Source organism: Nansenia antarctica, assembly GCF_963989245.1.
Source record: "Nansenia antarctica genome assembly, chromosome: 5".
In the NCBI taxonomy this organism is placed as follows: domain Eukaryota; kingdom Metazoa; phylum Chordata; class Actinopteri; order Argentiniformes; family Microstomatidae; genus Nansenia; species Nansenia antarctica.
In genome coordinates this window covers 17,353,992-17,367,332 of record NC_137690.1, presented here as the reverse complement: position 1 = coordinate 17,367,332, position 13,341 = coordinate 17,353,992, and the positions used below count along the sequence as shown (strand labels likewise).

General features: G+C 42.1%; 1 protein-coding gene across 1 annotated transcript; it reads left to right on the top strand.

The window, feature by feature from the left end:
* Positions 1-2,131: 2,131 nt before the first annotated feature.
* LOC308157816 (ATPase MORC2-like) lies at positions 2,132-12,526 on the top strand (the record flags this gene model as incomplete). Its single annotated transcript, XM_080531417.1, has 20 exons — positions 2,132-2,199; positions 3,428-3,494; positions 3,608-3,767; positions 3,864-3,975; positions 4,189-4,314; positions 4,417-4,496; positions 4,597-4,679; positions 4,828-4,913; positions 5,279-5,419; positions 5,537-5,691; positions 5,794-5,922; positions 6,000-6,105; positions 6,357-6,489; positions 6,673-6,759; positions 6,851-7,120; positions 8,561-8,812; positions 10,187-10,257; positions 10,350-10,443; positions 10,853-11,035; positions 12,458-12,526. The coding sequence occupies 20 exons, from the start codon at positions 2,132-2,134 to the stop codon at positions 12,524-12,526; spliced, it is 2,472 nt and encodes an 823-aa protein (XP_080387543.1).
* Between the last annotated feature and the right edge of the window lie 815 nt (positions 12,527-13,341).

The window sequence follows — 13,341 nt, the reverse complement described above, 5'->3', positions numbered from 1 at the left end:
TGTCTGTCAAGATGTCTTAAGTCGTCTTAAGACCTAACCTGAAGACATGCACTCATTCACTCACTTAAGACATGGAGCATAAGAGCCATATTTTCTGTGTCTTGAAGACACAGAACATCTTGAGATGTCTTAAGACACTGAATATCAATGTCTTAAGACAGTCAGGCGATCTTGTTCCAATTGGAATAATTCAAGTATAATAATGAATTATCCTATTATATATTTTACATTATTAATTAGTTAATAATAATTCAATTGGTGTGTCCCAGGACAAAAAATGCATGTCATCACTGTAAAAAAACATTTTGGATTTTAGTTCCTTTAACACATTTTTGTGAGTCAGGTCAACTAAATTTTGCCAAAAAGTTGAGACAACTAGACATGTTAAGTTTTAATCCATTCAACCTGTCTGTGAAATTAAAATAGTCCACTCAAATCAGAATGATGAGATCACTCAACTTGTCCAAAACGTTTCCAGTTGTTGCACATGCGCAGAACACTGCCCCTGCAAAATTCCGTTTGTCAACCTGTGCATCCAGCAGCCTTTCTCCACACCTGATTCTAATTAACAATTAGATGCTGCTGAATTCAGTCGTGGGTCGTGATGAACGTAGTAGTAGGAATATCGAGAAAATTATCAAAATTATCAAGAATATAACGAATATAAAGAATATCAGGAGTGCGAATTAAGGTGAGTTAATAATTTTATTTGTCAGAGTTTAATGTTCAATTGTGTAATAATTTTGTCGTTTGCCCCCTTGTTAACCTCACCAGTGACATGATCTATTTAGCTAGCTAATATAGCTAACAAGTGAATTCAGTCGATGCAAGAGGGTTTCAGAAGCTTGATTTCGTTTGCTGAAATATGAGTTCATGTAGTATAATAATAATAATAATAATAATAATAATTCATTGTTTTTATATAGTGCGTTTCCGGGGCTCAAAGGTGTATAGGCTAGTTAGCACTCGCTTTTCTGACTGCGGTGAAAGAACGAATGTGCATCATGTTTAGTTAGTTAGCTAGTTAGTAACACCATCACTTGAATATGGCCCGTGTTAGCTTGCTAGAGAATTGGTTTTGTTTTCTGGAATATAACATTATGGCTTTTAGCTGGCTGAGTCAGGTGTAGCTAAAGTTTAATTGTGGGCTAGGTAGTTAGCTATCAAGGTAACTAGCTAGCTAGGTAACTAGCTAAGTAGCTAGGTAGCTAGGTAGTTAGCTATCAAGGACCCCAATTGAAATAAGCCAGTGGCTTTCTTGGGTTTTTATCCTGTTAGTTGACCTTGTATGTAATATGTACTTTCATGTACCTACTTCTGCAAATCTTCTAATAAAGTATTCAATCAATCAATAGCTTGGTTTGTAGAAACGCCGAGTGACCGCATGTGTAGGGGTGCACATAACTTTTTGGGGCCAGTGCTCAGAGGAGCACCTAGGGATGATGCTTGGTGCTCCCCGAGCTCGCGAGTCACGACCCGTCCCACAGGATGGATAAAAAAGGGATACATGGATAACTTATATTAGCAAAACGACATTTATTCATAAATAAAGATGAACGAACAAATGATTGTGTGCAAAACGAAAGAAACAAATGCAAAATCAAATGACTGCTCTTTAAGCATGAAAGTCTGTCAGACTCCTTTAAACACAATGAAATCAACTGACATCTCTTTAAGCACTGCTCTGTTCTGTAAACACTGAAATCAACTTTTCAACAAAAAGTTACAGCCTAAGCATTTATTTATGCTACAAGCTTAATCGTCATCATCACTGCTCTCTTGACTGCTGTAAATTATCACTGTCCTCAATTTCAACGATGGTAGAGGATGTTTTTTTTGTGATCAATTTTTTTTTTTTTTTTTTTTTTGAGGTGAGCAAAAGCGCCATTTTGGCCATTTTGGCGCATTTTGGCGACGCATGCGCACTGGCGCACCAGTTATGTGCACCCCTGCGCATGTGCATGTGTAGTTAGAGAATTGGGGGGGGGGGGCTGCAATTAATTTCAGTGCTTTTTTTGTGTGTGCACTAACATTAAACCACTTTTACTTTTTTTCCCACAGAAAGTGTCACTGGAAAGGAAGTCAGAAAGAAGACCAGGAAGAGAATAAGTAGTAGTTTTAGTGAGTGGTAATGGCCTACTCTAACTACAGCAGCCTGAATAGGGCTCAGCTCACCTTTGAGTATCTACACACCAACTCGTAAGTACCATCTTGGGGAAAATACACCCAATACATACCACACATGCATCACACCCAGACCAATTCTCACGCCACCAATGTTCACTTTGCCCAACATGCCGACTTATGTTTTGAAGGTTTTCTAGGCCTATGGAATAACTGTTTACTAATGACTGCAGTCAGGTTTTTTTATTTTTAATTTTTTATTTAACCTTTATTTAACCAGGCAAACATGTAAGAACAAATTCTTATTTACAAATGCAGCCTGACCAAAAAGCAATGTCTCTTTGGGGTGTGGTGGTACTGTATCCATTTTACCCTCAGTCTGTGACTTGCACTGCACATGATCCATAACAAGGTGACCTGCATGATTCCAAAGAAAAAACAGAGCTCTGAACATTTTACATGAACCATTTGTATGCTGGTGGATTTTGAGATGAAGCCACTCACTAGTGGTCTCCTAAGCCCAGGGCTTCACTGTCTTATCAGTGTAATCCAGAATCGTAGGGGCTCCAACACAGTTTAAAAGCTAAGTTAGAATAGACACTATGGATGACTATATGAAGCCTGCTTTCTGGGCACCACTGAGTCTGAATCTTAAAAATATATTGTCACCTTCTTAAAATAATGGCTTATGTCACTTTTGAGGAGAATGATGTTTTTGTCTAAATATCATATATTCTATATTTGGTTCAGTTTTTCTCAACTTGAAAATATGACGTACGCCATTATTTTAAGAAGGTGATGATATACAGGCTTAAGAAAAAGTGCAGATGTGATTTATCATATGAAGCCATTTTCCGCAACAATTTTTGCAACAGTCATTCAGGAGTGTTGATCTTCATTTTCTTACTACTGGACCCCTGGGTCCTACCCACTGATTTAGAGCCAACCATCACAGTACACAATCAGTCGCCCCCGCTATCCCTTACCACCACCCATAATCATTTCATACTACTTGCCCGCCTCTACCCAGACTTTCTTTGCCACAAGCGAACGCAAATTTCGTAAGCCATTTCTATTCCAGTAATGGCGCAGCTGATTAGTAAGAGAACGCGTGTAGAAAGTGTCTTTTGTTTCGTTTCATAGAAAATAGTGTTTATTTCAGATACTGTAGTGGAAGATATTATCCTAATTTCCAGTGAAGTAGCCGCCATCTAGTTGTGACATTTTTGTTTATCCTGCCCCTTCATCACCCATCGTTGATGACGCGGATGGTTCTGGTTACACTGGTATGAACGCGGGCTAGTTCGCCAGACAGCATCAAGATTCGGAGGTTCCCGAACACGAACGTGAACCGGAACAGTTCTTTGTCGGTGTGAAATCCCTATGAGTGACTCCTCTGTCAGGCGATGAGGTTAGGACTCAGTAAGATGGAGATTGTCCTTTAAGCATTTGTGTAATATTCAGTTATTCCCTCCCCTGTCAGGTGATTGTGCCTCTCCCCACCTGGGAACTGAAGACCAGGCAGCCAGTCACAACTGACCCTGAGAAGTATGCCATTGAGACAGAGCTCATTTACAAGTACTCTCCTTTTAAAACTGAACAACAGCTGATGGAGCAGTTCAACAAGATAGAAGGTAGCAGTGGTAAGTGTGTGTGTGTGTGTGTGTGTGTGTGTGTTTTGCCGGGAGGGGGGGCGGGGGGCAGCTGTGTGTTTTAACAGCAGTCATTTGTGTGTGAAGGTACTCTGGTGATCATCTATAATCTGAAGCTGATGGATACTAGAGAACCAGAGTTGGATGTAGAGACAGACTACCAGGATATTCTGATGGCTGGGACTCCAGCAGAGGGAGTGTGAGTATTAGTGTGTGTGTGTGTGTGTGTGTGTGTGTGTGTGTGTGTGTTTTCATGCGTGCATGATAGCATGAGGGGGGGACATAAACATGAGGGGGGAAAATATATATTTTGGATAAACATTTGTACTGTAAATGTGCATGACTAACCTGTACTTAAGGTAGTGATCAAGACTATGTGTGTGTAGTGATAGCATCTCTTCCATCCCCACAGTAAGCCAGAGCGGCGATCATTCCGAGCATACGCAGCTGTTCTGTACATTGACCCACGCATGAGGATCTTCATTCAAGGACACAAAGTCAGGACCAAGAGAATGTCCTGCTGCCTTTATAAACCTAGGTAACACACACACACACTTCACAAAGAGGTCTTCGTGCACCTCATAGAAATCCAGGTGCACTCTATACAGTCTATACAACAACTGTGTCTGTGTGTCATCAGGGTGTATAAGTACACGTCAACTCGCTTCAAAACCCGTGCTGAGCAGGAAGTGAAGAAGGCTGACCACCTTGCTAAGATCGGTGAGTCTCCATTCGAAATAACTATTTTAACTCTCAGAACCCTTTTCTACACACTTAAACCACCTGTGCTGTTGGCTGAATGCGTGTATGTGTCTTTCAGCTGACGAGAAGGCTCGCGAGGCGGAGAGTAAGAGTTTAGCTCTGGAGGCCAAACATGGCGATGACCTGTCCAGAGATGCACGGGTAAGAACACACACACACACACACACGCACACACATACAAAACGAACCATCACATTGTTGCATGGAAGTTATTGTTCTTTTTTAATTCTATAAACATGGCAATATCTTGCAACCCACTTGCAATATCATGCCCGGTCCTCTTCCCCAGGCCATGCTGAGGAAAGCCCAGGAGTTGGCCTTGATGCTTCGTGGAGATGCCGAGATGAAGAGGAAGATCCAGGAGACCAAACAGAAGTTAGTCGAGACGATCATTTACATTTACATTTTTGGCATTTAGCAGACACCTTATTCCAAAGGGACTTATAATCGATACATTTGACTAAGCAAGTGAATCATAAATTCACCTGTCGTAGCAGGAAGAGTAATCTAGCTCAGGCCAGGGGCCATTGGCAGTCGTGAAGACAATAAAAACAATTGTTTAAATGCAAGGGTTTATTAATTTACAGAAGTCAGTCTACCTTATAAATAAACAAATACAATTAAGCTAGTTACAACTATAAAACGTACACATCCCTACTTCTCTCTCTCTCTTTCTCTCTTTCTCTCTCTCTCTCTCTCCACCCCTCTTCCCAACGCTTCTCTTTCTCTACCCCCCTCAGAGCATTAAAGGAGCCTAAGGAGCTGAGTTTTATCTTTGGGGTGAACATCGGGCAGAGGGACCTGGATGGGATGTTTGTGTATAACTGCTCTCGCCTCATCAAACTGTACGAAAAAACAGGGCCTCAACTGGAGGGAGGAATGTGAGTCACACACACACACACACGTATGTAACTGAAGAGGAAGTATGCTAACTGTGGACTCTTAATGCTTAACTCTACTATCAACTATAAATGCGTATTTCTCTGTATGTATGTCAGGGCGTGTGGAGGTGTGGTGGGGGTTGTGGATGTTCCCTACCTGGTTCTGGAGCCCACTCACAACAAGCAGGACTTTGCAGATGCTAAAGAGTACCGACATCTTCTGAAAGCCATGGGAGAACACTTAGCCCAGTACTGGAAGGATAGCAACATCGGTGAGACTCACGCAACAGCAGAGTTACACTGACACAACCCCTTAACCACTATAGAATGGTTCAAATTGTTTCTGTGTTTTGTTGTGTGTGTGTGTGTTGTAGCTCAGAAGGGCATTGTTAAGTTTTGGGATGAGTTTGGGTACCTGTCTGCCAGCTGGTCCTCGACCCCCTCCTCAGAGCAGAGGTACAAGAGACGCCGTGCCATGGAGATACCACTCACTATACAGTGTGGTAAGTTGCACTCACGCACACAGTAACTTTCAGCACATATACAAAGACACTGATCTCCTTCTCTCCATCCCCTACAGATAAGTGTTTAAAGTGGAGGACTCTGCCATTCCAAATGGATGCAGTGGATAAACGATATCCAGACAGCTGGGTGTGTCTGATGAACCCTGACAGCACCCAGGATAGGTACACAGAGAGACACCCACTATTACATATAGTCACCTTCTTAAAATAATGGCTTAAGTCACTTTTGAGGAAAATTATGTTTTTGCCTAAATATCATATATTCTAGATTTGGTTCAGTTTATTCAGACTTTTGCAACACTTTAGAAATATGATGTAAGCCATTATTTTAAGAAGGTGACAATATGTGTATGCGCTACTGATATGATGGAACTATTGGCATCATTGTGTGTGTGTGCGTTCTGGTGTTTTAGGTGTGATGCGGCTGAGCAAAAGCAGAATGTACCGTATGGAGTTCTAAAGAAGGACAAGCAGACAACTGAGGACAAACAAAAAGAGCTCACAGATAAGATCAAACAACAGCAGGAGAAACTACAGGCACTTCAGGTAGACACACAGTTACATAAACATGCACACTCCTTTTTCAGAGGGGAACTTTCTCATGTTTGTTGATTAAATAGACTTGAGCCCAAACTGTTTTTGATGAATGGCGTAAATCTGCACCCCCTAATTGGTGTGTCTGTGTGTGTCTGTGTGTGTCTGTGTGTCCGTCCGTCCTCGTGTCCTCAGAAAACTAGTACTATCAGGTCTTCAGCAGATGTGCGGAAGTTACCTTTGGATGTCAGCTTGAGACCTAACACAGAGAACTCTTCTCAGGTACCTCACACTGGTACATACTCTCTCTCTTGCTTTCTAAATATAATATAATATATACATATATCAATCTCCTGTTCTCTGGGTCTCCTAGGCAACCAGGTCGTCAGAGCGAGTGACACGCCCCCGCTCTCCCCCCTTACCCGCCGTCCTCAAAAACCCCCCAAGCTTCCCTCCATCCTTCAGCCGCAAACCCACTAATGCCCGGACTGCTGCTGCAGCTCCCTCTCCACCCCCTGCTCCCAAAGCTGACCTATCTAAAGCCAGAGCTGCAACAAAGCTCCCACCCCCAGCTGCAAAACCCACCCCCAAAGCACCTGCCAAGACCCCTGCCAAGCCCCCTCCACCCAGCCGCAGCTCACGGGTAAGTGTGTGGTGGAATTCATCAGCTTGCTGGGTCAGGGTTTGTTTTTGTGACTATTTGGTTTATACTTCAACCAAAAGTGTTGGCTAGGTGAACAGTAAGATCCATGAAATTGAAATATATATAAAATATATATATATATATATATATATATATATATATATATATATATATATATATATATATATACTGTATGTAGATAGTTAAATGTCCACCCATAGGTTGTGAGAGTGATAGCAGATGCCATGGATAAGTCATGGTCAACTGTAGTTGGTGCTTGTTTATAAAGGGCTGGTATGATTTGCTGGCTGAAATGCGGACGAGCGGGAACTACGTAACAAGACTTGATTTTCACTTTCAACATGTGTTTAAAACCTGTGTTCTGACAACAGAGTATTGTCTGCTGCTATAAAAACACCTATGGCCTTTGTTGTGGCCTGGTCTAAATAGGTAGCGTAAATGCCACAGCTGGTTTCCACTTCACTCAGTTTTTTCTTGTACCTGTGATGTTCACATTCGGGTGATGCCGACTCAAATGAGTGAACAAGTTCGACGTACAGCCAGCTACATACCCGATCACAGTTGAACAATGCCGGCATATAGCTTTGGTCCGATCCACCTGTCTTTGTCCATCGTCATTGTAGGTAACCGAGAAACCGTAGTTTTCCCAAAAAGGAGATTTAAGGGAAGCTAGAGGAACTTCAAGCTCTAGTTTATCTGTGTTCGCCATAACGACTGCTAAATTACTAACGATCTCTCTGTGGCGTGTGTGCACATGCGTACTGGCTGAGATTACCTTTCTGTGCGTGATTTCTGTGCGTGATTAATATATATTTTTTAATTTTTTTAATTTTTTTTTTATTTGTTTTTCAGATTTTATCCCTTTTTCACCCAATTTGGTAGTTGAACCCAACTTAGCATCCAATTATCCCCTGCCTATTGCATTGGATCCGCCGCCCGACCCCGTGGCCGGCAGTCCCAGAGGAGGGCGCCAGGCAGACTAGGCTGACTGGCTCCTCGAGCCCAGTACCGTTATTCCGGCACCCCAGGGGGCGGTGTTGCGCGACGGATCCTAGTCCAGAAATACTCCTATACCCCCCCTCGGAAGCGGCCGGCCAATATGCCGCTTCCCGTGTGCCTCGGCCATATTCTGGATCTGGCGAGCCGGGATACGAACCCCGGCCCCGGTGGGCAGCATGCACTAGCGGCCAGTGCGTAGACCGCTACACCACCGCGGGGCGATTAATATATATTTTAAAAATAAAATAGTGCTACAGAACCAACATTAGTTCTGTCCGTTTAATTTGCGTTTATTTGGGAAAATGTTAAAAATCGACTGACCATCAGGAACGAATAATCGGTTATTCTGTTCCATCCCCAGAAAGCAGTTATGGTAGTAAGGTCTCTCTGTATGTATGGTATGGTATGGTCTCTCTGCAGACTCCAGCCAAATCCTCTCCTGCCAAACCAACCACACCTGCTAGCAGCCAACGCAAGAGAGTGATAGAGCAGGAAGAGAGTGAGGAAGAAGAGGAGGAGGAGGAAGAGGAGGAGGAGGAAGAAGAGGAAGAAGAAGAAGATAGTGAGGAAGAGGAACCACAGCTCAAGAAATGCAAGATCGCATCGGCAGTTGGGAATCGTGGTAAAGCTGTTGAGAAGGCATCTCCAGCCAAACGGGGCAAGGTGACAGAGGTATGTATGCACGCACATACATACACACACACTAAACTACTTCTCAGACTTCCAAGTGTGTTGAGAGCATACATCTTTCTCTGTTAAGACCCTGGTCAAGTCAACTGTCCAGCAGATTCAGTCTCAGTTTTGTGTTGTTTCACAGTGTCAATTCATCACATTTTCAGTTCAGTTATAGTGATGGCAAGAAGAACCTTGCTTAGCACGTATAGACAGACAGATAGACAGACCAAAAGATGGAAAGACCTATCGTTAAGGAGGAAGTAAATGAATGAGGGCACATGAAAAGGAAAAAGGATGGAGTAGTGTTAGAAGAAGAGAGAGAAGAAAAAGTAGGCTGCCTTGGCTGAGAAGAAGTGGAGGTCCTTCAAAGACAACCAAGAAAGGAGATATAAAAGCACGTCAGTCCATGACAAACGTGTCAGTAGTGAGCAGGCCTCTATTAAAGCAGAGTGACATGGAGGGTAGTCTCTATTATGAATGTGGACTCCACTATGTATGCTAGCTCAGTGTTTCCTCCAGGATTTTTCACATTAGTGGCGGAGCGGTTGTCTTTCGCGCGCACTATTTTTTTCCGCGTGCACGCGCATAAAACGCGCACTGGCGCTCAAAACAAAGACGTAGTTTCACCAAAAACTAGAGGGTGGCAACAATTATAATTTCTTAAATAGCGGTTAAGTCATTAAAGCCGAGCAGGTGATTTTATATAGAAGGTGATCAAATACCAATATATCCTACAGCTGCAGCGGAACATGCGGAACGCGCATTACACACACACACACACACAGAAAGATCAATACGAAGTAGGCCTACATGAGAGTACACGCACAAAACCGGCTAACGTTACTCATTAACTGTTTACACAAGTAAAATCACAGTGTGACAGTCAGATGGAGCATTCGGTAAACAACAACAGCAAGGTAATGCTATCAGTTGAGTTAAAGAAAACCAACTCTTACCTTTGAGGACACCAACATGAGACCTGCTTACCCGTACCTCCACCGTTCTGTTCGTGGTGATTTTAGAGGCAATAGATTATTTTTGCCCCGCGCTTATTGCTACAGGGTATCCGCGGTGTCTTGAAAAGTATTCAAAGTTGATAAATCAATTTTGGGAAAATCAAGACCCTTAATAAGTATTAAAAAGTCTTATCACGATTTTATGAGGTCTTGAATTTTGTTGGTATTTTTCTGAATTAGACTCTGTCCAAAGAGTTTGAGTCCTAAAAACTTTTACCGGTAGTAAAAGTTTGTGAATTTATTAGTTTTATTAAAAAACAAAGATGAACCGGAAATTCTGTTGTATGAGAGTGGTCTAGTCTATTGCAAACTAAAACTGTCAAGTTAAAGGTGTCACTGATGTACACGGTTACAGCTCGAAGTGGCGGACATCAACCAACCAGGAACCAGTCGAGAGGTGACCGACAGCCTGGTCACCATGATGAGGTAAGCTAACAATGTCATCACTGGTATTGCTGTATTGTTTGGATATGATGTAACTGCTGCTGTATGATGGTGTGTGCGTGGTGTGTCTCCAGGACACTGCTTCGTTATTTCTTTCCCCCTGATTTCCGGATCCCAAAAGATGACATCAACAGTATGACAGCAGAGGAGCTGGTGGCCTTCCCCATGGTAAGACTGACCGCTGATTTGTACACACAACCCTTACCGTGATCCTCAGTTATAGAGATCTAATCTGGTCTCTCCGGGCTTTGATCTGCAAGGTTCTTAAAGCAGACAAAATCTGACAAATCATGGTGTCATGGAGGTGAGGTTCCAAATGGAAAAAGGGTTGAAAAAATCCCTCGGATGTTTTCATAATTCGACTAGGTCAGTTTTAAGTTTCATTTGGTTTCTTCAAATTTCTTCACACAATCATTGCCCATCGCTCGCGAGGTAGATGACAGCAAGCATACTGAAGAAGTGGAAGTTAGAGGGAACGCATGTGGAGAAGCTAAACAAAGCTGGATTATCACGAATGGAAGAGATGCATGCGTGCAATAATGTATCTGTATCTAATCCTGTCTGTGTGTCCCTGTAGAATTTTCAACAGTACGAGTTGGGTCTTCAGTCATTGTGTAACTCGTACCAGAGCAGAGCTGATGCCAGGGCCAAAGCTGTGGAGGAGAAGAGCAGCAGTGCTGAGACTAAGTTGAGGGAGGCCGATGAGAAACTGCAGAAACTACGAACCAACATTGTAGCTCTGCTACAGAAAGTACAGGAGGTAGTTATACACACACTGTCTCTCAGACTTACTTACATACACACACACACACACACACACACACACACACCAGGGTTTCCGTTAACCGGTAATTACCGGTCTTTGTCCGGTAAAATTTGTTGAAGTCCGACAAATTGAAAACTCGTCGGACATAATGTCCGGTGAAAATAATTCCCTCTAATCACAATTTAATATAATATATTCGTCTTTTTTAAAATAGAAGGAATCAGAATGTGAACTTTAGCGAATTGTATTCAAATTGGCTTCGGGCCACCATTTTCAGCTGAGCACCAAACACACACACAACACTGCCCGAGAGAGAAGGACCCGCCCCCTTTAGTTAGCCTATAGGCTAACTAAAGGGGGCGGGTCCTTCTCTCTCGGGCAGTGTTGTGTGTGTTTGGTGCTCAGCTGAAAATGGTGGCCCGAAGCGGAGCGCCTTAACTTTATCGCACAATAACAAGGATAACAAACGAAACGGACAACATTTACACTAAGATGGAGACAAACTTCAGCGATATGATCTAACAGCCGGTCTTCAGGACGACATACAGACCCGTATGACTCCCGAGTCCGATTAAGTATGATTTGACAGGCAGCTAAACGAAATGCCTTCCCAACCAGCGAGACCAGGGGGGTATTCCATCAACGTCGCTAAAGGAAAATCCTGGCTTATTTTTGATAACTCTCGCGAGACTTATCAGAATGTGCCCGGATATTTTTTAGGAACTCTCGCGAGACTTGGTAGACTAAACCTGGATTTTCTTTTAGCGCTGTTGATGAAATACCCCTCTGGTTATAGAAATTACGTTGTTTTATTGATAAAAAAAAGGGTAAAACTGGAAAGAGAAAATAGAAAACTCACATTAATCCCAAACAATTTAACAAACTTCAGTTAACGTAATGTGGAGTCCGTTCATTGATCGATGCTGTCTGTTCAGTTCCCAGTGAGGCGCCCGTTCAGCGCTGGACATAATGGCATAGCGCGCATGCGAATCATGTTATATTATTATATATTATATAGCTCGCATCTAATCGTATCGGATGAGAAATAGACATTAAATGGCATATATAGGCCGCTACACAACAGTAATCACCGCGACAAACAGCTATATTATATTTTAATATGATGAATGAATGAATGAATGAATGGACTTTATTGTCATTGCTACAGTACAGGTACCAAACAACGAAATTTAGGAGGGGTGGCTCCCCTGGTGTTAGGAAAGGAAAAAAAAAAAAAAACTTAAAAAAAAAAAAAAGATAACCGGAATATCTCACGTTTGTCCGGTAAATCGAAATCTTCCCGGACACGATGTCCGGCGGCAATTTTTTCTAACGGAAACCCTGACACACACACACACACACACACACATATACAGTCATACGCTGAACACTAATGTCTCTCCTTCCCTCCTGTAGGACATTGACATAAACACAGATGATGAACTGGACGCTTACATAGAATACTTGCTCACCAAGGGAGATTAGAAAAGAGAAGAGGAGAGAAGAATGAACAGAGACAAACACGGACAAAGAGTCTTCAGGTTTACCAACCGAACTTACTGCGTTTTATCAGTATCATTATTCCCCCAATATTTCATCTTGTCATCTTGATGTGACTGTTCACTGTGTTCATTTTGGTCTGAAAGTTATTGTCTGGATTTCAACTAACTGGCTTTTCTGTTTTGAGTTATTTAAAAGGATGTGTTCATAGTATCAAAGAGGATGCGTCAGTGGCCAAGATTCTTCTAACGGACATTTTTAACATGTCATGGAAAGTTTTATTAAAAGATGGTTGGCTGAACAAAAGATGCTGTATTTTTGACTAATCTCTATATGAAGCAACAATAAAAACAGGTTCCCAGACAACTTTACTACATGCTTATTATGTTATGTCATTACGTTGTCACTACATATAAACATCTTGAATATCATATGCATTATTACTGTGAAGTGAAGGACTGAAGTGAGTGTCGAAGCCCAAGTCTTCGAATGTCAGAGGTAATGTAGAATAGTTAGTGTACGTATTAAGTTTTGAATCTTGTAAAACAAAGGCTGGTTCAGGGGATCCCTACGTTACCAGCTTTGCCGAATGGCAAGGCAAGTTTATTTGTATAGCACATTTCATCCAACAGGGGCAATTCAAAGTGCTTTACATACATTATTTAAAAATACAGCATTAGAAAATAAAAATTACAATGAATAAAAGCAAATATAAGAAGTAAATAGATAAAACATTTAAAAAGACAGTTAATGGAAAAAAGACATTGATAGAAGTGTTTGTGTTTAATCATAACTGGTGC